This window comes from Leopardus geoffroyi, chromosome B2, assembly GCF_018350155.1.
Source record: "Leopardus geoffroyi isolate Oge1 chromosome B2, O.geoffroyi_Oge1_pat1.0, whole genome shotgun sequence".
Lineage (NCBI taxonomy): Eukaryota > Metazoa > Chordata > Mammalia > Carnivora > Felidae > Leopardus > Leopardus geoffroyi.
In genome coordinates, this window is record NC_059332.1 from 111352343 (window position 1) to 111377695 (window position 25353).

Below are 25353 nucleotides of genomic sequence, written 5' to 3' on the forward strand. Positions count from 1 at the left end.
GCTATGGCAGAGAAGAATAAGAATACAGTGTGATCAAATTGCCAAACTAGTACTCTTCCTCCAACTATGCTACCTTCTCCATGCAGGTCCTGTGCAGACTAGAAACTTGTTCTTATGAGCCAAAGTGTGCTGGTTGGACTCTCCGAGCTTGTTACCTACAACCAATCCTGCAATAATATACATACTTCTTTTTCATAATAAAATTACATGTATTTATGCATTAAAGAGCAGATTAGGCAAATTGCCCCAAATTACAAATATCATCTGATAAATGCTCTAAATCACAAAGTATATATTTAAATTCCAAAATATTGGTTTTACTCTGAATTCTGATTTAATTGTATGGGTAATTTCCCCTTCACCTGGGGCTCCAGAACTGTAACCACTTCCTCAAAAGTGAGCAATCACTATGGAGGAGGTGATGCATAGATATTTGTAGGTATCTCATTTCCAGGTTTATCTTTCACAGCTGTCAGAGAAAAAAGAAAATATATTTTGTACTTTAAAGAGTCAATTAAGTATGACTGAGAGAAGGCAAAAATAAAAGTTTATACAATATAGGCTGACTAAATTAGTCTGTGGTCTTTGAGAGCATTTTTATAAAGGGCTCCAGGATATTTAGATACATTCTAATGTCCTGTCCTCTTTGGCTTTTGAGCCTCATCTTCAGCAAAATCCTTTGCCAGCCTCTGGTTCCAGTCCTATAATTATCTCCCAGAAACAACCCTAAACCAGTCAATCAGGATTATTATTCTAAATTACCCTTTCAAAAAAATGTTCTTCTGACCGCATGTGATACTGACCGCATTGGTTTGCATAGTCTCAAAAGATGTATTGGAGTCCTAATCTGGTACCTGAGAATGTGACCTTATAGTTGGAAATAGAGTCTTTACAGAGGTAATGAAGTTAAAATGAAGTCATTACGGTGGTCTTTAATTCAATATTATGGGTGTCCTTATGAAAAGGGAAAATTTGGACACAGAGACAGATATGCACAGAAGAAAAAAGCAGAGGTGTAGGGAGAACACCACTTGAAGATGAAGGCAGAGATTGGAGTGGTCCATCTAAAAGCCAAAGATTGCCAGCCAATCACCAGGAGCTAGGAGAAGCATGGAATAGCTTCTCCTTTGCAGCTCTCTGAGATAATCAATCCTTCTGAAAAGTCATGTGACTTTAGAGACAATATATAGGTACTATATTTTTCAACTGATCGTTAACAAATAAATTTAATTAACGTGTGTAACTGTGAGAGTATAAATTTCTGTTATTTTAAGCCATCCAGTTTTTGATACTTTGTTAACGGAGCCCTAGGAAACTAATACTAATACTAATCATTGGGGTTCTCTTGTGTCTTTTAACTAAGTTCTCACCTGGTTCCTTGAATGGCCCTTGGCCTAGCTCTTATATATTCCATTTTAGGTTCCAGAGTGCACATCTAAATCCTAAGTCATCCACTCCTCTAAGGCTTTACCAAAAAACTGCATTCAGACTTACTCAGCAATCGAGGAAGGCGGTTATCTCCTCCAGGATGTCTCTTTGTAGAATACTCACTAAATGGTGGTATAAGTGTGTTTTAGATCTCTCATTGGACTAGGCCTTATTCATCGCTAAATTTTTAGTGCTCAGTATGGTGTTTGGCACAAAGTAAGTGCTGTGAATAAATTAATGTGTATTATTGCCTAATGGCTATGGTCAGTTTTTCCATTTATAGTATCTGCCTGCCAGGATATACCCGTTTCCACTGGCTGGCCCACCTTGATGTTGACCATTCATCGGCACACACTTCTGCCATGTGAACTTCTTCCCCATTCCTGAGGTCAGTTCTTTACCCAAACACTAAACAACTCAGGTTGATGTAGCAAATACCTATTGTTCTGAATGCCTAAAAACCTTCTTTTGTCTGGGAGCCATCTTGGATAAAGTTCTCTGATCTGGTTGTAGGTTTACCAACTGGGTTCCAGTCTCTTATGGTTTATTCTCTGAGTAAATTGACATGTTTAATAGTTAAGTAAAAGCCTAAATGTTATCTGAAAATAACAATAAAATTTTCCATCCCCCAAAAATCCCAAGGCAATATGCAATAAAAAAACACAACTAAATGAAAGAAAAAAATGTGTGGAAAATAAAAAATATATTAGTGTTTATCTTCAGATAAGTGGTTTGTGGTTGTCTTTCTTTCTTTTATTTTTTTTTTTTTTTGCATTTTTTCAAATTGTCCAAATTAATCTGTATAACTTTTTAAAAAAATTTTTTTTTACATTTATTCATTTTTGAGAGAGAGACAGACAGAGTTTGAGCAGGGAAGGGACAGAGAGAGAGAGGTAGACACAGAATCCAAAGCAGGCTCTGAGCTCCAAGCTGTCAGCACAAAGCCCGACGCAGGGCTCAAATTCACAAACCATGAGATCATGACCTGAGCTGAAGTCGGATGCTCAACTGACTGAGCCACCCAGGCGCCCCAATCTGTATAATTTAAAGACAATATTTTTTAATCTTTATTTATTTTTGAGAGAGAGAGAGGCAGAGTGAGAGTGGGGGAGGAACAGAGAGAGGGAGACACAGAATCCGAAGCAGGCTCCAGGCTCCCAGCTGTCAGCACAGAGCCCGATGTGGGACTTGAACTCATGAATGGGGAGATCATGACCCAAGCCAAATTTGGACACTTAACCAACTGAGCCACCAAGGCGCCCCTAATCTGTATAATTTAATCTATTTTATTGTATTATAAATTTTATTGTGTTTCCTAATTACATGTTATAGACCGTCTTTGTTTTAATATGGACCTTACTATCAAATTCTTCAATTGCTTCTGACCAAATAAATTTGACAAGAGCCCAATTAAAGCCGAATAATGATATATATTTGAAATTAAACATAAAAAATGTTCAAGGAACAAATAGGAGTCAAGTAGAGATCAACAAAATAGATAAAATGAATGCTTCATTAATTAACTCATTCATTATTTCCATGTTTGTTGAGTTTGTTTCTTGTGTTGGTCACTTTGCTAAATGTTCAAGTCATTTTTAATATGATATAAGCACACAAATTCAGAGCTGGTAGAAATCTAACAGACCATTGAGCTTGAATCATAAGAGTAAATGTCAAAAATGACCTAGAACATATATGAAGACAAACATAGTTCTTGATCTCAATGAGTTAGATCAATGTAACCCAAATAAAAAATTGGTGTCAAAATGTTTCATAGTGTGAAGTCAGGGGTATAAAAGTAGCATGGAGAAAATGCCAAAATGCTCCCAGAGTGAGGGACAGCAGAGAAGGCCTATTAAAGGAACTGACAGTCCTTCTGAGATTCAAAAAAATGAATGGAAGACTTGTCAAGTGACTGCACAAGATGGGACAGCAGGCCAGAGAGAACAGTGCACACAGAAGCACAGAGCTGAGAGATGGCAGAGGGCCTGCTTAGGGAGTGCCCAACAGTGCAGGCTGCCTACGGCAAAGGTGATGTTGGTGGGTCTGGGTGTCATGGGGGGGCAACAGGGGCAGAGTTGAGAGTTTAAAGTGTTGAGGAGGAGGTTGCAGAACTGGGAAAGTATGTGGGAAAGTACACAAAACTGGACATTTGTAGGGTCATCACTGATTTTATGAAAAGAGACTTCTATGCCACGGTAGAAAATGTGGCTTTTATCTCCAAGAGACTGTAATGGCAAAGGATGGATTTAAGCCTGTTAGTAACATGATTAACATGAATGTGAGGGGTAATTCAGTGAAATTCACTGTCCTAATCTAACTGAGAAATGATTGTGGAGGAGATAACAGTGGGAGAGAAGAGGTGAGAGTAGGATACATTATAATAAAGAAGGAGTAGGACAAGGGGCTGAGCAGGACTGCTCTTCATATTGAAAAAGACCAAGATGTCTATGGAAGGACTGTAACTCAAACGCCTTCTGAAATGAGACAGATCATGTCTACTCCAGGAGTGATGAGAGAGAATGGTAAAGACTTTGGTAAACCATAGATGCAGGCCTCACCCCAAGACAGCCAGTTATATGTTTTAAAATACAGCCTGGTCAGTGGAAAGCTCTGTGGACTGTACTTGAACTCCAGGCCATGAGTTTAATTGACAGTGATTCTAACCTTGGTGAGTCATTCGAGTCTTTAGAAGAGCTTGACTCAAACCCTTGTCTTACCTCCCAAACATTAATGATCCCAAAATGGAGTATGCGATGGATATATATTTTAAAAAATTATTCAGATGATTCTAAAATCCATCAAGTCCATGCCACCACTGGCAACAATAACCCCTAGTTCTGCAGCTTGAATAGCCTGAGTGGATAGTGATACCTATTATGCTGACCAATAACACAGAGGCATGAAGACATTTTGTGCAAAGGAACTTAATACTAACTTCAAACACACTAAGTGAAAGAAGTCTGTTAGTTACCTGTGTTAAGTCAGATGAGAGTTGTGGAGGAGAATCCAGGGGCTTTTCATATATTACTTCTTCAGTCATTTTGAGTATCAAAATTAATTAACCACTTGGGCTCTTAAATTAATCAATGTTTTAAATGAAATGTGAAGAGATTATTCAATATAAAAATACTTAGGGTATTCAGGTCTTTCCCAGATTTCTGATTTAAAGTACATGCACACTGAGTATGAATTTTTAATAAGGAACTTCTCTTATACAATCTAAGGAAATTATGGCACTGTCTTGGCCACACATAAACTTTATCCTACTGCTAAAGTGACTAAACTCTTCACATAGCCTCATCAGGAAAAAATTAAAAACAAACGAACGAACAAACATCTGTCTTCCTAAAACAAACCAAAATAATAGAATTATTCTAACTAGTTCTGGTATCCTAAATAATGAAACGTGAATATTTCCCCCAAATCCAAATTCTCTAACAATAATAATTTTACAACTTACTTTCAGTATGCTGATAGCTAAAGATTTATAAAAACTCTAATGACAATGTTGCTACCATAAATTCGGTAAACTCTGCCATTCTGTGATTCCTATCTTTAAACACATATATTTTGTATTTAGCTATCAGTCTTCTCTGAAATCTGACCTGTTTGTACTCTTGTTAAAGAGTAGCTGAGTGGGGTGATTTAAATAATAGCCCCCTAAAATATAGCCATGTCTTAATCCCTGGAATCTGTGAATGTTACCATATATGGCTAAAAGGGATTTAGCAATGTAATTAAGTCAAAGATCTTCAAATAGGGAAATTATCATGAATTATCTAGGTGAGCCTTGCATGTAACCCCATGTGTCCCTATAATAGGGAGGCAGTGGAAGATTTGAAGACAGAGGAGAAGGCACTGTGACCACAGAGGCAGAGATTGGAGTGATGAATCTGCAAACCAGAGAAGTACAGCAGGCCTAGAAGCTGGAAGAGGCAAGGAACAGATTCTCCTCTAGAGCCCCCCTGAGGTAGTTTGGCCCTGCTGACAACTTGATTTGGTCCCAGTGAAACTAATTTTAGATTTTTGGCCTCTAGGAGATAATAAATTTCTATCGTTTTTAAGACAGACATTTTGATAATCTGTTACAGCAGCCACAGGAAACTAATACACCCATGATGTGCCATTTGGCATTTCTACAAGGAAATAAGGACTGTCAGGTCTCATTTCTCATTTTGCTAAGTGTAGAAATAATGGTGGGGAAACTTAGAGGTGGATATTGTTTATTAAGTATACGGTGCCTGCTTTGCAGGTAAGCCATCAAGCAGGACAACTCCAGGTTATATGGTGCACAGACAGATGGGGAGGGAACAGAAATGAGTAGTAACTGGTAGATATTTGGAAGTACAAGCATTTCAGTCAAGTTGATCAGCAGATTACAAGGTCCTAAACATGGGGATTCAGAGAAAAAGTCAAGATCCTTCAGCTGTGAGAAATTCTACTACAGACATTTAGACATAGTGGAACAAAAAAAGAAGGAAAATGCAATGGAGGGTATACTGGGAAAGCCACATCTTCTTAAGTTAGAAAAATCTGAGGTGACAACTTGGGTCTATAAATTAATAAACATGAGTCATTGAGAAAATCATTGGTTCAGATAAACCACAGTATTCTCAGTTTTAAATGGGATTATATCTATCATGTTATATTGTTCCATGAAGATTAAGTGAAACATTAGAAACCATAGGTTAAGTATAGTATTTGTTTCATAGTAGATAAATGCTTATATGAGATTTTTAAAAAGGGAATCACAAATATAGGGGTGAAATGGCAATAAAGGTGGTTTAGTGTCGTGTTACAGAATTGTGAGATGACAGATATTAAGATCCTTCAGTCTATAATCAGATGGATATCAAGTGGTCCCAGATATAGGATGAGAAGTAATGTACATAAGAAACCTGCAAGAGATTGTCACTGACCTAATCGGTAGTGATCAAGAAGAATAGTGAATTGACTGATAGTTACTGTTTAAAATTTGCCAAGAATTATTTGAATAATTTCATATATACATTTCCTAATCATTTAATCTTTACAACTATATTATACTTATTTTATATATGATAAAATAGAGGCAATGAAAAATTAATTAACCTGGTTACATACATTAATTACCAAGGTTACATAGGCAGTAGTTACCAGATTTGGATTATTTTTTTTTAATTTTTTAAGTGTTTATTTATTTATTTTGGGAGAGAGGGAGAGAGAGAATCCCAAGCAGGCTCTGTGCTGTCATCCTAGAGCCTGGTGTGGGGCTCAAACTCATGAGCCATGAGATCAAGACCTGAGACAAGATTAGGAGTTGGACGCTTAACTGACTGAGCTACCCAGATGCCTCTAGATTTGGATTCTGACTCAGATTGGTTAATTCAACACATTTCTAAAAGTAGAAGAAAATAATGATGGCATCCTTCTTTGTCAAAATCATATACTGTGCTCCTAGCTTATTTATTGAAAACACATTCGTGAGTGTTTATCATGAGCCAGGGAAATGGTCTTTAACAATCATGACCAGGACCTTTTATTTACAACAAATAACACTAGTTTCTATAATTCCCTATAGTGAATGTATATACTTTCTTTTAAGACATATGTGCACATAGTTATTTATACCCTCAAAGGATACCCAAACTGTGGACTGCTAGATGTGACTGATCACTATTTCTCATCATTTGACATGTGGCTCTGCATTCCATAATGGTCATCCAGTCATTTGAAATACTCACAGACTGTGGTTCCTAGACTGCCTTACTCACCTCTATCTGGAAATCAGTTCATATAGGTTAGACGAAAATATATTCCAAAATATTTGGCTTTAAATATGAATGTATTCTGGGGGCACTTGGGTGGCTCAGTCAGTTGAGTGTCCGACTTCAGCTCAGGTCACGATCTCACGGTTTGTAGGTTGGAGCCCTGAGTCGGGCTCTGTGCTGACAGCTCAGAGTCTGGAACCTGCTTCGGACCCTGTGTCTCCCTCCCTCTCTTGCTGCCCCTCCCCCATTTGCGTTCTGTTTCTCTCTGTCTCTCAAAAATAAATAAACGTTAAAAAATTTTAACAACAAAAATAAATAAATATGAGTGTACCATAAGACCCTTTTGACCTATAAAATCTTTCATTAGAAACTATCATCCTGGAATGGAATCAATGTTCTTCAAGCTAACTTCTGCCACAGCAAAATATTCAGTGCCCACAACAACTCTGGCATGATGGTATTCTACTTGCTCACCAGGGACATTTATATCAGCAACAACTTGGTGAATGGCATTTTAGTAATCCAGGAAAGTTAAATTAGGGTTTAAAGTTTCTTCTAAGCAAATGTATGGTTCCACTATTACTATTAATTCAATATAAGGTCACACGTATAGACATTACTGTGATCATATTTATAAAATAAATTGCAACTTCTTGTATATAGAAAAAATCAAGATTAATTTAAATGTAGACATTCACTAACATGTCAGAGTTTATACATTAAAATCGCCAGATTAAGAATTAAAGGGCTTGCTTCTCAGTTCCTTGAAACTGTTGCATTTTCCCTAAGAAAAACATCCGACAAAGTAAACACAGGGACAAACTAGGAATAAAAGTTACTGTAGCCCCATGAATTAAAATCATTTAGATAATGTGGAAGGCTATAAAAATTAATAATTTTCTATGAAAAGAATTGGGAATTGAAACTGATCCGTTAACAATTTAAAAATGAATTAGCATATTTATATAGAAGTATTTTGGAAATGTATATTATCTGGGATTAAATATTCTATGGTTTTCTGTATTCTATTTGATGAGTAAATCATCTACATATAGATTTCCAGGGCTTTCCAAAAGACTTCACACTCCTTAAACCTTTTCAAATACCATATGAATCCCTTAAAGGAAAAAAAAAAGAGACAAAAAGATGTGATTTAGCTTCTATCACCACTAACACTTTTATTTCCCCTAGCCTCACCAGCTTTCACCAGCTTCTTATTTATGTATTTATTTATTTGTTGCCAGCTTTTTAGACTCAGATATTTCCTGGCTTGTCTATAACCATCACAGGCTACTATTACCTTGAACATATTGTATCTTCTCTTATAAGAGTTCAAATATTTTCATAAGAATTTAAATTCCTAACTCTCCATCACATATAACCATAACTGATACGAAATGTGGCATGTAGAAAACATATTTATCTACATCCGTGAAGTTATAAAAACACACTTATTTTCACTGAACTACCTGGAAATAAAAAACACGCATTATTCTACCTGGATGAGGAAACCAAGCAGTGAAACAGAATCTTTTGTTCATATTCATGCAGGAAAAAAATGTGGAAAAAAGAAACTACCTCTAAAACCCTTGGAAGTCTCAAACAGTTGAAGCTCCATTTTCTCTTTCTTGAGAAATATTCACTTTCCAAAATATATTTGGTCTATTTGGGGAATATATTCAGGTACTAATCTCTAACCCAGTCTTTGAGAAATTTATTTTAAACTTCTGCCAAATTCACTGTTTTAATTATGCAAGACTCACTAGTTTAATAAGCCCACTCTACAGCCCACTGCTCAAAGTCTTTAACAGCAGGATTCTAATAGAGCCAGGTCCAACATGCAAATGGTGCCATCTGTATCACCACATCCACTCCAGCAGCACAGCTATTAAATTAATAGTACAGTCTGCAAGATAAAACAGCAGAGATTCCCATCATGTGGAACCAGTTGAGTTTCTGTTTAACCTCCAGCAGATTGAAACACATAGCCAGTTCAGTCATGGCTAGCTTAGTTAATCCATGCCCAAGAGCTGTGTCCAATTTCCCTGACCAAAGGAATGAAGGACCAAAAAGGAAAGGGAACGGTAAGAAGACATTAGTTCCCTAAGTACAAATATAAATAGGTTTCAATTGAGTAAGCTTCCATGTCCCTGATTGTATAAGGATTGGCTGACCAGTCTGGAATGAATTCAAACATTAGGATTGAAGACATAATATCTGCTGAATGATTTAAGCTCTTCACAAAAAGGAAGTACAGGAAGTATACTAAAACCGGCATTTTAATATAGATTGACATGTTGGTATCCTTTAAGGTTAAGTAGAGCTTCTATTACATGAAACTTCACTATTTGCAACTTTGCCATTTACTGCAGATAGTTTTACATTAGACAGCTTTGACATAATAAATACTAGACAAGATTCAATTTCTATCCCAGAAAAATTATTTCATTTTCTTCCCTTATCACACAAATACAGTAATTATAAGGTTTTAATTTTTGCCCTAACTCACCTAAAAAACACACGAGATTGATCATTGGGGAAACCTGGGCATATTTAGAAATATATCCCTTTGAAAGCTTCCTATAAGTTTCTTTAAAGTTTTATGACTACAAGGCCACTCCTGGAAAAGTGATGCTTGATAAAATGAGCAAGACAATGTTCGCCATTATTAATATGCCTCTAATGCAAGATTGCAGTCACTGGATTCATTTGAGTTGAAAGGGATATTAATCATCATGTTGTCACTGTCCATGCACCCCTTGAGGCTGGTAAGAAAGTTGTGGGGCTGTAGCAGTCAGCAGTGAGCCAATAAAATGACTGCATTTCTGTGACAAAGATTTTAAAGGTTCTAAGTGGCATAAAAAATTCAAGGTTAAAAAAATTTGTACTCTGACTAATTACAGTAACTTATTCAAAGAAGAAAAATGTTTGCTAGTAAGTCAAAAATTATATTCACAGTACTATCTCAGTAAGTAAAAACTGGTTGTAAGTCATTTAAAAATTGTCACATGTTTGATTCCATACCTGAAGTTAACTGAGAAATAAAGGTGTTCATCTAAACACTACCAAAAATGTTACAACAAGAGAACACTCAACATGAAAATTTTTGTTCCTCCTGTTTGAATACACAAAATATGTATCCTAAATAAAAAAAGAAGAAGAAACACAATATTAAACATTTACCTTTAGGTACTATTTTCCTTTCAGGTTTCTCCTGCTTTTCAGTCTTGTCTTTGTGTATTTCTAGAAAAACATAGAATTTATACTTTAAAGACTATTTTTGAAAATATACAATATATAAACTATAACTGTGATCTAAACTTTAAAATTCCACAATGAAGTCTAAGGTATAGGTATCTAAATGGAAAAAGTCACTGTAACATGTTGCTACATAAATCACTCACTTATTGAAATAAGGGAAAAAATGAATTTACCTCAAAATTAGTGCTATTTGAAAAAGCTTAAAAACTTGCATCAATGAGGATATGTTGTCACTGTTTTCAGTGCTAAAATTGATCACAAACTATAATTATGTTTTATTTCAATTACTCTCAATACAATTAAGAATCCTTAGTAAGAATGTCATTTAGATTGAGGAAGATTTCATTTTTACGTATTAAATTAAGAATTTGTGAAATGAACTGTAACTACCTAATAGGAAATATATCTCAGAAGTATTGAGTCTAAGTTATGTTTATAATCAGAATTTGGCATTGCATTTAACCCATAATTACTGCATGCAGATATGACACATTTCATGGAATAAGTCAGTCGTTACATTTTTTTCTAAATATCAGATTTTAACAAATATATTTAATTTGCTGCTAGCTTCAGTATACATACATTGCCAAGGCTTAGAAAATGAAGTTAATTCTGAATTTGCAGTTAATTTGGATGGAACTAAATTAGATATTAGAGTTTACAAATATGATTACTACCTCTGAAAAGTGACCTAGTCTTAATACCATGGTTTATCTTTGAAAAATGCTAATGAGATTTACTTATTTATTTATCACAACTTTATTTCACAGATGATCTGAGATGGTGCTAATTACTGTACACATTTTAAATTCTCCGTTTGTAAATGTGAATTTGCATTTTTGTAATTTTTCCAGAAGTCTAAAATCAAGACCAACCATAGGAAAATCCTAAGTATCTTCGGGAAAAACAATTAGTGATTTTCACCTGTTAAGGAGGTAATTATCACTCCTTTACCCTTATCCCATCCCTGGCTTTGATATGGCAATGGAGATACAAAAGAGTTAAGATACTTTATCTCATCCCTGGTAAAATTTCTCCAAGTTTCAAAGAAAGATCTTCAAAGACCACAGGAAACTTACATTTTCTTGTCTGTCTCACCATTTTTTAAAAAAAATCTGTTCTCCATAGGTCTCCAAATCTTACTCCCAAGTGTGTGTGTGTGTGTGTGTGTGCGCGCGCACATGTGTGTGTGTGTGTGTTCAGATATCTGTTGGCCAGTTATCATCAGTCCTTTTTAAGGTGGGTGAATCATTATTTGGGGGTGGAATAGGTTATTCTGTGCAATCTATGATATTTAGCAGCAAGCCTGGCTTCTCCTGTTAAATGTATGTTTTAGTTCCATCCCCTGTCATGAAAAATGAAAATGTCTTTAGACATTGAAAAATGTCTATAAAAAATGTCTTTAGACATTGCCAAATGCATTCTGTAGGGCAAAAGGAGCCCTAAAGAATGTGTTCAGATGACTCAGGACAGTATTTATTTTGATTACCTTGTGCTTTTGGTTTCTGTAGTATTTCTCTAATTATGAAAGAAGAATAGTGTTGCACTATACTAAATTATCATATAGAGGTATATGTGTAGAAAATTTTCATCTGTGTTGTTTGCAAAAGCAAAATAAAGTTGCATCTTATTGGCTATAGGCAATAAAACTACCATAAACCTTATTTAACACACACACAAAGAATTTGTATTTTTAGAACTGTCTAAATATATGAGATAACCTACTTAATCACTGTTACTTTGGACCTGCACTGCCTGGCAATAGCCACAGGACTCATGTGGATGTTAAAGACAGGGTATGAGATTAGTCTAACATTGAGATGTGATGTAAGTGTAAGTACATACTGGATTATGAAGATTTAGTATAAAAAAAGGTGTACAATATCTCATTAATGATTTTATATTAATAACATATTGGGATGATATGATTTGGGGCATATTTAGTGTGATCATTTTATTTGTGTGGCAACTTGGGCAGACTACTATTCCAAGTCATTCAAATGAACACTAATCTAGGATTTGCTGTGAAGGTATTTTACAGATGTAATTAAAATCCCTAATCCATAGACTTTAAATAAGAAGATGATTCTGGATCATGAAGTTTCCCAAGGAGGAGAAAGAAATTCTGTCTGGGGATGACAGCTTTGGTCCCTGCCTGTGGGTTCAATTTTGCCTGTGATTTTTCCTTTCCTGACTGCTGTCCTATGCTTAGCTAGTCCCCACAATCACATATGCCAATTCCTTGTGATAAATTTCTTAATATATAAATATATCTGCATAATCTCCTACTGGTTCTGCTTTTCTGGTTGAGCCCTCACTGAGACCCTGATTAGGTTAAATAAGACATGTCATTAAAATTAATTTCATATTATTCTTTTTACATTTTAAATATGTGGCTACTTGAAAATTTTAAACTGCGTATGTGGCTCACACTGTATTACTATCAGCCAGTGCTGGTTTAGTCCTAGGAGTGGGCAAACGACCTTTGAAAAACCTTAGGTCATCCACAGAGTTCAATCTTTTACAAATGAAAAAGAAAACTTGAAATTCTCCCTTGCCAGTACTATCTTGCTTCCTCCTTCCTATTCAGATCAACAGAGGCCACAAAGATTGGTGCCTTGTATAAATCAGGCCAGTAAAGCAAGTAAAACGCCAAAGATTTAGAGTAGTCTGGACATGCTAAGGGAGTCACCTTTAAGAGATAATTTCTTACTCCTAGTTGGGATTGATTTGAATACAGAAATGGGATGAAATCTTCTAAATTAAAAGCTTACTTGAAATGCTACCTTCATTGTGAGAGAAGAAGGTCTTAAAGTTGTCATTTAGAATAATATTCTTCCTGTAGAGGTAAGTGCGTGTGCATGTGTGTGTGTGCATGTGTGTGTGCGTGTGCATGTTCTGCAGGCATCTATTGGTCACTCAGAAGAATAAAGCAGAGGTTCTGCAGCTCCCACAAAGGATCAGACTTAGGTTAGAATTTTCTGCAGGATCAAGTGCTAAAGGCCATCCTGCTTGGGCAAACCTGTCAGAGCCTCCTACCCTAATTTCATTTGGGGAAATACGCTGGACAGGGTGGTGTTTTGTGGGACTAGACAACCCATGTTCATCCATGGCTGGGTTTCCTGCAAGGCAGGTGGATGTTTACACATAAGAGAACAGAAATAAGAAGCAGTAGCAGGAGCCAAATCGGCACCCCTTAGCTCTAGCTCCTTTGTACACAGCAGCATCCCATCAAAAGGGAATGAGCTGTAGATTGTGATCAGCATTGAAATGAGCAGAAGTCCATTCTAGAGGGGAAAAAAATAAAGTGAGAGAAGACAAATCTCAACAAGGTTGGGATCAAGAGCACCATTCATGAAAAGGCAGGGGGAAATCCACTGATTTCCAAATACACGGAGAGAGTTAACTCCAAGAAGGAAAGTAAATTCTGGCATGTTGGATATATTTCACTACACATTTTCCTTAAGCAAAAATATAAATAAAATGAAACTAAAAGAGAATTAGACTGAAAAAAAAGTGGCAATAAATTTCTGAGTATCTGTTTTTTACTCAACAGTAAATGGAGCAGACACAACCCAGTTCTATAACTCAGACCAATCTCAAGGATAAAGCCCTATTTTTTTTTTATTTTCCTGACTCCATACTTCAGTCTTTTATGAGGACAGTCTCATGGCTCTGGACAGATCTACTTAGATTTCTCATAAGTGGAGGCAGGGATCATGGATTAAAATACACACACATACACAATAAGATCTTTATAGGTCACAATGAAATATGATGACTTACACAGGCATTTTCTTGTGTGCAGGACTGTCATCAACTAAATTTTTAACTCACTCGAAGACCCTTAGTATTTCTATAGAGGCAAGTGAAGACTCACACAGCTAACCTTATAAAGGCATACATAGGCCTACATTTCTCTGCTTATAGAAGACAAAAGAAATTTATTTCTTATGGTTGAGACTTAAGGATAAATTACATCTCTCTCTGCATGTTTTACTGCAACACTGAATTTTCTTTGGTGACTGCATTCTATGGCAAGTGTCGATGCCTGTGGCTATCAGATGCCTGGAGAAACCAATGAAGCCTCTGCACATGTGCCAGTTCTATCTCCTTACACTTGAGCCGGGAAATGATAACCATCCAGGCTCTTGTCCAATTGAGTAACAATGTCCTTCCAATTTAGACTTCAGAAGGATCTTTTTCTCACAAGCAAATGATGTTTGATTTGTTACTCTCAACTGCTCTTTCCAGCTAAGAACCATTTATATAAGAATGTAAGATTAAATTTTAAAGATTCAAGTCACTAAAGGTAGAACTTTATCACCCTATGGTTTTCAACAAACTTCCAAGAAAAATAAAATTCCCTGTATTATATTACAACTGGCTTCCAGTTATTTGCTAATTTCCATAGACTGGTGAATAACTCCATTTTGTGTAATATGACAATAATGTATAATCGCATAAAATTGCATTTAACATCATGACACTGTTTAGATACAGTACACGTAGACCTGCACAAATCCTGGGTACAAGGGACAAAGAAGAAGATCAAAGCAGTTGTTATTTACCTCCAAATATATGTGTTTTCCAGTTAGATTAATGCCCAATGTCTATTAAGACATTATAATAAGTCACAGCACCAGATGCCAGTTGGAATCATAAGCCATTCTGGTAACCAGTAAACCTTAAAGATTGTTTTGTGTCTGAGAAGGCACAGAAGTCAAAGTGTCTCAATCCAGGTGTGAGACTGCCCACAGGCCCTTAAGGATACAAATCTATATTTGAAATTTGAGAATTGGAGAAGGGAAAAATAATATGGAAGAAGAGCAATAATTATCTCAATGTGTCAGGAGGGAAAAAGGAGTCATCAGTAACCGTACCTTAGAAGAGTGGAGCAGTACTCCACTGATGTTTACAGTGTTGGTAACAGTACAAGTGTACTAAAAGATTTATGAAAAGGGAAAGTTATCACCACAGAATGTGGGAAGCATAGTCCAACTTTTTTCACTACTCCTGATTTTCCTCTATAGTTTTCCTCCACATCTACAGGGAAGTATGAATAAATATAAGACATGGAGAAAAATAATAAGGTCTCCCTTTAAATCTTTATTTTTATTCATCTCCCACTCTAAAACTAAAAACATTTGAAGTCATCGGAAAACTTTATCAAGCTAGGCTCTAAATGCATTTACAAATTTCCTTCATTTAAGGAACTCAGGAAATTTAAACCTTGGCTTTTATGCTTTATAATTCAATGAAGATAATAAGGAAATATACCCTCCTCAGTCAGGCTGTTTCTCTAAAGTTCAAAGCCAAACAACCAATTAGGTGAGTCCAACGTCTCTGAGGAGGTGTTAGTCTCAGCACCAGACTCGTGAAGTGTTGGGAAAGTAAAAATTAGTAATATTGAGATTTTTCATTATTTCTGGGTTGCAATGATCATTAAATGATTATTTTAATAATTGTCATAGGAAAGCTGGTATAAATCTATGGTATTCTAATGTAATTAAAATATGCATTTTTTAGAAAAAGTAGACACAGGTAAGTTATTAACAGATCTATACAAAAATATATCTGACATGTATTAAAATACAGCTTAATGGTTAAGATAATCGATGCTAGAGTCAATCTGCCCAGTTGGAATCTGATTCCTTTTCTTACCAGCTGTGCAAACCTTATTTCTTCATCTGTAAAATGAGGTTATTAATAGTACCTTCCACATAGATTTACAGAAGAATTAAAATAAGTTAAAATGTGGGGCACCTGGGTGGATCACTTGGTTAAGCATCTGACTTAAGCTCAGGGCATGATCTCAAGCTTCGTGGGTTCAATCCCCATGGTGGGTTCTTGCACTATGCTAACAGTGAGGAGCCTGCCTCAGATTCTCTGGCTCCTTCTCTCCCTGCTCCTCCCCCACTCACATTGTCTTTCTCAAAACTAAATTAATAAACATTAAAAAATAATCTAAAATGTAAAGAATTTACAACAACATCTGTTTATCAAGTAAGCATACTGTAAATATTGGCTATTTTTATCATAATTACTTGTTTCTCTCATTAAATTCTAAATTGATGAGGGCAAGAATTATATTTATATTGTTTAACGTTAAATTTTCAATGTGTAACAGTAGTGGCTGTCACATACCAACGACTTGATAAATATATAATAGGGGAGCCTGGGTGGCTCAGTCGGTTGAGCATCTGATTTCGGTTCAGGTCATGATCTCACAGTTCATGAGTTCAAGCCCCACGTCAGGCTCTGTACTGACAACTCAGAGCCTGGAGTCTGCTTTGGATTCTATGTCTCCCTCTCTCTCTTCCTCTTCCCTGCTTATGTATGTCCTCTCACACTCAAAAATAAATAAATACACATTTTTTAGAAAAGTCAAAGTAAGGATATTGAGTATTTAAAAAATTTTTAAATACTAGTAATAATTAGTACTAGTAGTAATACTAGTTTTTAATACTAAAATAGTTTTTTCGTGCTTTGCTTTATTTCAAAACTTATTCACAGATATTTATATAAAAAGTAAGTCAACTATGAATTGAATATATTTTACCTGTAATAAAATGTTGACAAATATCATGTCTCTTTCATTTGAAATAATTGGGGACAGGATTTAAAAATAGGGCATGCAATTCAACATAACTTAAAGGAAGGGTCCATAATTTCTATCCCTTTTGTTCTACATGTTAGATGTTATTGCAGTTCTCCAGCATTCCCTATTGACACTTATGGTATTTCAATGATAATCTGCATTCTCTTTTATTTGATGGCACTTGCTTATATATGTATATTTTATACACAGAAATAATGAGATTTTGACACTTGTTACACATATTTATGCTGGACATCTGAGAAGATAAATACAGATTTCAGTGATCCTTTTGGTAGTCCAAATGGAACTTTTAGGTGTAACAGGGAATTTTCTGGTTCTCACAGTGTGTGCTGCATGGCCCATGGGAACGCGTAATTATTCAATAGACAAAGTCTTTAAAACTTCTCTAAATTAGAAGTGAAGATTCATTTCATTGGCTTGATTCTCCTTCTTCATCTTTAGACAGTTTAATTATATCAATATGTAATCATCTAACCTCTATGTCTCCCACAGGGCCAGTGGTAATCATAACCAACAGATTTTCCCAAGACTCTGAGCTCATCTCCCAAATATAATTTGGGAGGAGAGGCCATGGTACTTAAAATGAGAGAGTCACTAGCAGTAGCAATCAATGGGACCAAATTAGTGAAAATAGATTGTGTTAAATGAGTCCTAAGGATAACCTTATTTTGTAATGAAGTCTTCCTGAGTTATTTTGTATATTACGTGCATTTTGCTTATGATAGTTTAGTTGTAATTATAGAAGAGCTTATTTTTGAGTAGTTTATAATTTTGTTTAAGATTCAATGAGTGATATGCATTGAGGAAGGAAGGCACTTGGGATGAGCACTGGGTGTTGTATGCAAGCAATGAATCACGGGAATCTACCCCCAAAACCAAGAGCACCCTTTATATACTGTATGTTAGCCAACTTGACAATAAATTACATTTAAAAAAAAGAGTCACATGGTCAATTTAAAGCATACAATTTATCTCTATTAATATAACACATTGTTAACAAATTAAAAATATTATCAATTCAAGATTTTAAAATGACAGACTCAAGAAGTTAAAAAGATAATCTCTGTCACCAAGGCAACTGTACTGATTCTTTTAGATGGCAATCAAGTTCATTAAATTATTATGAGGCTGGTGGGTTTCAATGAATGCTTTTTATCATTATGTTTTCTCTATATATCTCACAAGCACTAGACAATATAAAATGTCTTCTTACAATTTGTCTTATTTTAATATTGAAAATTCAAATTATTTATTCATTTAAACATAGAATCTCTTTTGTATGATTTTGCCAATTGCGATTAGGACACAAAAGTTTAATTATGATAAATAACCAAGCAAGACTAGTTATCTATTTAGTGGCTAATTAAGGATTATTAAGGGAAAATATTATATTGAATATTGAGTAATTTAGATAAGCATTCTAAATCATGTGTAGGTATTTATATTTTCTATGATTTTTCTGATAATATTTCTATTGTATTGATAAACAAGTTTGAGGAAATCACACTACTGACCATTAATGAAGAGTATAAAAAGGAATATATTCTTTCCCTCAAAGCTACCTAATATTTATGATTAAGTTGGTGTACACTCAGATATAGTGTTAGACAATATTGATAATAGTTTCCTTCAGGGATGTCGAATCCCATAAACATAAAAATGTTTGGGACCTTAATTTTGTTAGATTTGATTACTTGGTAAAGTTTTGTAAAATAAGCTCAACTTTTTCAAGAAAAATATTAGTCTCAATACTGCGTAATCTTGACCCCTACAAAAAACTTCAAAATAAATATGACAGTATCTGTCCAATCTCATTTTTGTCATTAGCTCAATAATCTTAGCTTAATCCATTTTTCCTCTTTCAATTGTATTTTTCCATCTATAAAATGAGACACTATTTCCCATGTGTTCATAAGCCAGACAGAGGTGTAAATGACTACAAACAATACCTTTTGTAAGATAATTGCTGGTGGACTTTATGGATTTAGATGATGTTTTGACTGTGTGTTTCATATTTGATGATAAACTAGACAAGATCAATGTGGCTGTACACCAGAATCATCTGGAGAGATATTAAAATGTATTCCTGAGCTACAGCCCAAAACTTAATCAATTAGTCTCTCATGGTGAGGAGCCTTTTAGGGATCTCCAATTTAAATAAGCTCTCAGGTGGTTTCAGAAGCACAGCCAGTAGTAGGAATTGTTGTCTAGACCAAATTTTCTCAAATTTTAATGTACATGAGTCGCCTGGGGATCTTCTTAAAAATGCAGATTTTGATTCATTTCATTTGGTCTAGACGAAGCCTGGTTCTGCATTTCTAAATCACTCCCAGATGATGCTAATGCCACTGTCCCATGATCAGATGAAACTCTTGGTGAAACTATTAACATGTGACATCACAATTTAATAATAAAATCGTAAAATATTATAGCTAGATAGAATATAATATCAGTAAAATCCAGCATCTTTGTTTTATAGATGTGAGAGCTGAGAGCCACTGGGATTAAGTGGCTTAACCATAGTAGGTAAACAGCAGAAGGGGAACCAATGCAAATATCTCCTCATCATATTCCTTTAAGTCTATCTCAATCATGTTTAAAATGTTGATGTGTTCAGCTGATGAACATCAATTGTCAATAGTGATTCCAGTAGTCTAGGTTAATGTGACAGTGCTATTAACTTAGTTTGCATTTTATCATTCATGTTGGTATTTTTAATGGAAATTTATATAGAAGAACAGTCACTATGTATAAACAAAACATGTTATTATCCACTTATCTTCAACTCTCTCCCTTCCTGGTGTCACAATGCATAAAATCACTCATTTTTAGAATTAATCATTTGGGTTGCAATTATTCTCACCCATGTTGTGAGTTAGAAACACATTTTGGGGGGGGGGGTTGAAAATACAGCTGCTTAAGGCTTGACCCCTGGAGATTCTGGCTGGGTAAATCTGAAGTGGGAAGGGATCTGGGATTCCAAATTAAAAAGACATCTGTGGCTTTCCTGCTAGAATTCATTATTGTTAACAGCATCCCTCCTCTAGTTTCAGGAACCAATCCTTTTTTAATCTCAGTATAAATAGTCCGGTTGATGCTAACCCCACTCTTTATTCCCAATGGTGAGTCTATTCTCTAGGTCTTGACAAAGTGCAGGTCCCTGGCAAACTGATTGATTCTAAGAAAGGCATGTTACTCAATAGAGATCAATGAGAGTCAACTACATTGTTTTTGCTGAAATACTTGGGGAAAAGCATAGGCTCCTTTCCTGAGTTGCTAAAGTAAGATACTTTTGGCCTCATGCTTCTGGTCATTGTAATTGCCACTAAGGAGAGGAAAGAAAGCCTGTCTGAGAATTAAGCAGATGAAGGAAAGCAGGGTCAGGAGCAAAGAGAGAGGATTTATTAATCACATTATTAAAAAACCTATATCTAACCATCCCTAAAGCCAGTTTTGCTCTTGTATCTTTCAGTCACTCAAACCATTAAAGTATTCTTTCCATTAAGTCAGTTTGAAATGAATTTTAGTCTCTTGTCATTTGAATCTGATACACAGAGTTGAGAACCACTGGGATGTTTTCTGTTTTGCTTTATTTTGAATTCATTTTATTTTTCAATAAACCATCCTAAAAACACATAATCTGGAATATGTAGCACTTTGAGCCATCTGTATTCAACCAACACCTCATTTCTTACGGTTTTAAGACAGGAAACCTACATATCTGGAGAGAATAGAGTCTGGAATAAATGAATGACACCTAACAGCTTCCCATTCATACACTTCTTCGATACTTATCCAATCTGATTTATAGGTAAGATCAAAGCAACACTGAGATCAGATTTTGGTGTCAGCATCGTGGGAAAGAAGGGTTTCTGAGACAACTCAACTCAGACCCAACCATTTTAGTATTTCTTGTTGGAGCAGGAATAATCTCAGTGCTTTCTTTGGCATGTCCCTACAGGCTCTGGTTCCACATACTATTATTTGTGGTAGTATCTCCCTACTGTTATTTACTTACTAATCATCCTGGTTCTAGTTTGCTTGCCTCGATGGAAATGAGCTCTTTCTAGTAGCACAAGATACAAAAGTTGACTGACCCGTTAGATCCAGAGTTCACTATAGCTGCAACCCCATTGAGAAGTGAATCTCTGGATCACTCACCGGATCTTCCTTTACCTCAACCTTCTCAGACTTTTTTAGTCTGAGTCTGAGTCCACCTCCAAGTCTGCTGTCTGTTCTCTCTGTGCTTTGTCACCCTGTCATTGTAGGTCTGATCAATAATAAGAAAAACAGCAGAAGATAAAGCAGTGAGTTCCTTGTGTAGCCCCAGGGTAATATGCAGCTCTGCAGTTATGGAAGTGAGTTTTGATCCAGACTTACTGTGTGAAGAGGTCCAAAGATAAATGTATCTATTTAACAAGGTTACTAGGGCCTACCTAGTAACCAATATTCTGAGCCTATGAATTTTAACAAGTTTAATCGCCTTTCCATTTCCTCTCCTTTTTTCACTCACCGTATTTTTCAGACACTTAATGTTCAGCCTGGTGTAAGCCACTGAAGCTGCCAGCAAAGATGGATGCAATGAAATCTTTGGCACAGAAACTTGTCCATCTATCTTACTCCCGATGACGTGATACAACCTTCTCAATGGCCTAATCCTAAAGTCTTGAATATTTATGATGCACACATTTCCTGGTTCTTCCTCATTCACCCTGACTGCAAAGAGCTATTGTGGGTTTCAATCAAGTGAGAAAAATACACAATAAGAGAACTGAGTTTAAATTTACTGGGTTCTTTTCAACCCAAGGAGTTTTAGGGAAATTTAAAAACATGACTATATGGAGGATGTAATTTGTTGTGCTCTAAGTAGAGAAGAGCCTCTCCCTCCGCTGTTGACATGCATCAGGTACAATCTTACAGAATGAGCTTTCATATTTGAGTCCAGTTCAAATTTAAGGACAGGTCCTTATTTCAAAGAGCAAGTAATTAGGCAACAAGGAAATTCAATGTAATGTAGTGGGGTCTCTAGTTCCGTCCTCTAAGGCAAACAATGATTTAACACGTAAGGCCACCAATGCCCCTAATATTGAAAAACAGTTCTTCCTTCCCAAAAAACTGAATGTGCATAGATCCAAATGACTAAAACTACTTTTTCTTAACTTTAAATCTAGACATGGAAATGACATTATAAAATGTGATTTCTTGTTAGGAGACTATTGTTGTCTTCTAAAATTACATATTCCAAAGGACATAACTGTTATAATGATTATTCTTATGTACAGAGTTACTACAGACTGAGGTTTAACTAAGAAAAAACTGTAAAAGGGAGATAAGTATATTCATTATGTTGCACTGAGAAATGTGAGTACAAAAAATTAAAAAGCTATATATCCCTTAAAGAATTATACTCTCTGTCGATGTTTACCCAATCTGAAAAGTCAGCTTCACATAAAGACCAATACAGAAATGTGAGAGAAAAATCATGCTAGGTTTCTGATAAACTGGTAATTTATTTTTGAAAAAGAAACAGAAAAATACCTACACCTATGATGAATGGATACATATTCTTAACTTTCCTTTAAGAATACTAGATTTTCACTCTCTCTCTCACTTTCTTCCTCTATCTCTTAAGCTCTCCCTCTCTATCTGTTTGTGTTAGTAAGCCTGCTATGCTATTAACTTTGGCTTGGAGAATTTATGAATAATTAAGAGAATTAAAACTATTTATGTATTTTTATTATATTTCTATTTTTGCCCAAAACAGAGTTTATCCATTTGCTGTATAATTAGTTATTCATATTTTCATCCACTTTAAGTTCAGTTTGCATATGATCACATCATCATTATCAAATATGCAATGCCCCAATTATTTGATCTCATTTACTATCTCAATTGATCATCTATTCATTAAATTTTTCAGTAAGGTCTTTTCAGTACATTATACTAAATAAGGTGATCTTTTTACTCATATGCAATTATTTGGCTGTAGAATACAATGTTACATTGATCCTGATTTTGGTAGGGAATAATTAACTTTATTAGCCACATCATATAAAAGCTCCATTACAGTCATTTATTTATTATCTTATTTCACAAATTTTCATCATCAACATTTGGGAATGTTGTACCCAAAGACTTACATGTTCTCCTCCACCTAGCATATTGCTTGAACCATAAAAAACACTTGAAAAAGATTTACTGAAAAATAAATTTACTGAAGGGATAAAACATGTCAGTGTCCTGAACTAGTGATTACCTCTACATGAGTCAACATTGTAGACTATGGTGGAAATGAGCCCTCATGCTCTGAATATTCTCACTGCGAATCCTCAGGTTATCCAGAAAAGAAAATGTTCGTTTTCATTACAGTGACATTAATTTTTTTCCCTTTGACATTACCTTGGCAAGCCTTGGAAAACCGCATCTCCTTCCATATTTTGAAGATAACTTCTAAATATTTTATCATAGTTAAAAAGTTGCAAATAATTTACAGGTTATTATAAATTTTGACTTTTGAAAATAAAATTTCTTCATGTCTCTAAAAAAATCAGGTGAATGGACTCTAAATACTACAATGTTGTGAGACTCTTCATTATGGATTTAAAATATCACAACAAGCTCTTTTTTAACATTTGGAAATTGTATATCTTTATTCTTTTTAAATTCATATTTTCACTCCATTTCTTTCACAAAATTTCATTCAAGAACAATATATTTTTATCACTGGGAATTTTTTTCTTGATTAAACTATGATATAGCATAATTTATGTACTTTTTTCTCTAGAAAAAAGTTTATAAATTGAAATCTTGAATTTATTTCATATCTTATGGTTATAAGAATCTAAAGGTTACTATCTTAAGAATTTTTTATAAAATATAATTAAACCTGAAAAGCAAAATTATATTAGAAAGACATCTATCTCTTTATGAGATACATAAAACTTCAATAAGTTTATGGGTTTGTGGATATGATATACAGATGGGATTAGATAAGATTCAACAACAAATCTAACCTTCTTGTTTACTTTTAACGATACAAATGTTGAGAAGCCTTATGAAAATGTATGCATACATGCATACATATGCCTTATGCATGAATATGTATATAAGAGCTACACATACATGCACACACACATACACAGAGATGACAATTTTATTACAGTAATGTTTACTTTTTTAAGTGTTCTTCCAAGTAATGTTAAAATGACATAGGGAATTAATAAGAAATTTATTTTCAATGATCTCTCAGCTGAGTAATTGATTAATGCTTTCTTCAGTTATATTGGAAACAAAGGTCTGAAAAACACATGATTTGCAAAAGATTTACTACTCTATTCTGAAAGTCATTTACTTTCTGAATTCCCTGCAAGTAAAATGATTTTATTAGGCTTTCCAAATGACTGCTAGATATTTCTACTATTCTCAAATAGGAGTACTTGTGCAACCAACCAATTTTCCAGAAAGGATAAAAAAACCCAAAATATTGTAAATTGTAACGATTTTGGATAAAATTATGTCTTGCTTTAGTATATTCATCTAAACCCTGGGTACTGCTCACTTTATTTATGTTTGCCATTGTTATTTATAATGTTTTCCATGTTAGCTAATAGACAAACCAGCTTTTATTTTCAAACCTCTTACTCAAATCAAATTTACCTATCTCAAAAAATATAATTCTGTTTTGCAGTTCAAGAATAATTTTAGTTTGGGGGCGCCTGGGTGGCTCAGTCGGTTAAGCGGCCGACTTTGGCTCAGGTCATGATCTCACGGTCCGTGAGTTCAAGCCCCGCGTCGGGCTCTGTGCTGACAGCTCAGAGCCTGGAGCCTGTTTCAGATTCTGTTTCTCCCTCTCTCTGACCCTCCCCCCTTCATGCTCTGTCTCTCTCTGTCTCAAAAATAAATAAACGTTAAAAAAAATTAAACAAAAAAGAATAATTTTAGTTTGCATCTTGAGGAAATTATTAAGAAAGAATAAATTTTGCAACACAACTGGAAGATATGTCATTAAAAGTAGATGAAAAGGCTAAAATGAGGTGGAGTTAACATAATAAATTTATTTTATTTAAACTTTTTAAAAATTTTTATTTATTTATTTTTAGAGAGAGAGAGCACATGTACACAAGTGGGGAGAGGGACAGAGGAAAGAGAGAGAGAAAGAGAGAGAGAGGGAGAGAATCTTAAGCAGGCTCCATGCTCAGCATGAAGCCCAACACGGGGCTTGATCCCATGACCCAGGAATCATGAACTGAGCTGAAATCAAGTCAGACTCTCAACAGACTGAGCCACCCC

The 25353-nt window shown here is 35.0% G+C and overlaps 1 protein-coding gene across 2 annotated transcripts in view; it reads right to left on the bottom strand.

Annotated features, from left to right (window-relative positions):
• TRDN (triadin) overlaps nt 1-25353 on the bottom strand; it is a 389767-nt gene that overhangs the window by 288747 nt on the left and 75667 nt on the right. For both annotated transcript variants that reach the window (XM_045499455.1, XM_045499454.1), the window contains exon 5: nt 10365-10424. In XM_045499455.1, coding sequence (XP_045355411.1) covers nt 10365-10424 — 60 coding nt within the window. The remainder of the gene's footprint in view (nt 1-10364; nt 10425-25353) is intronic.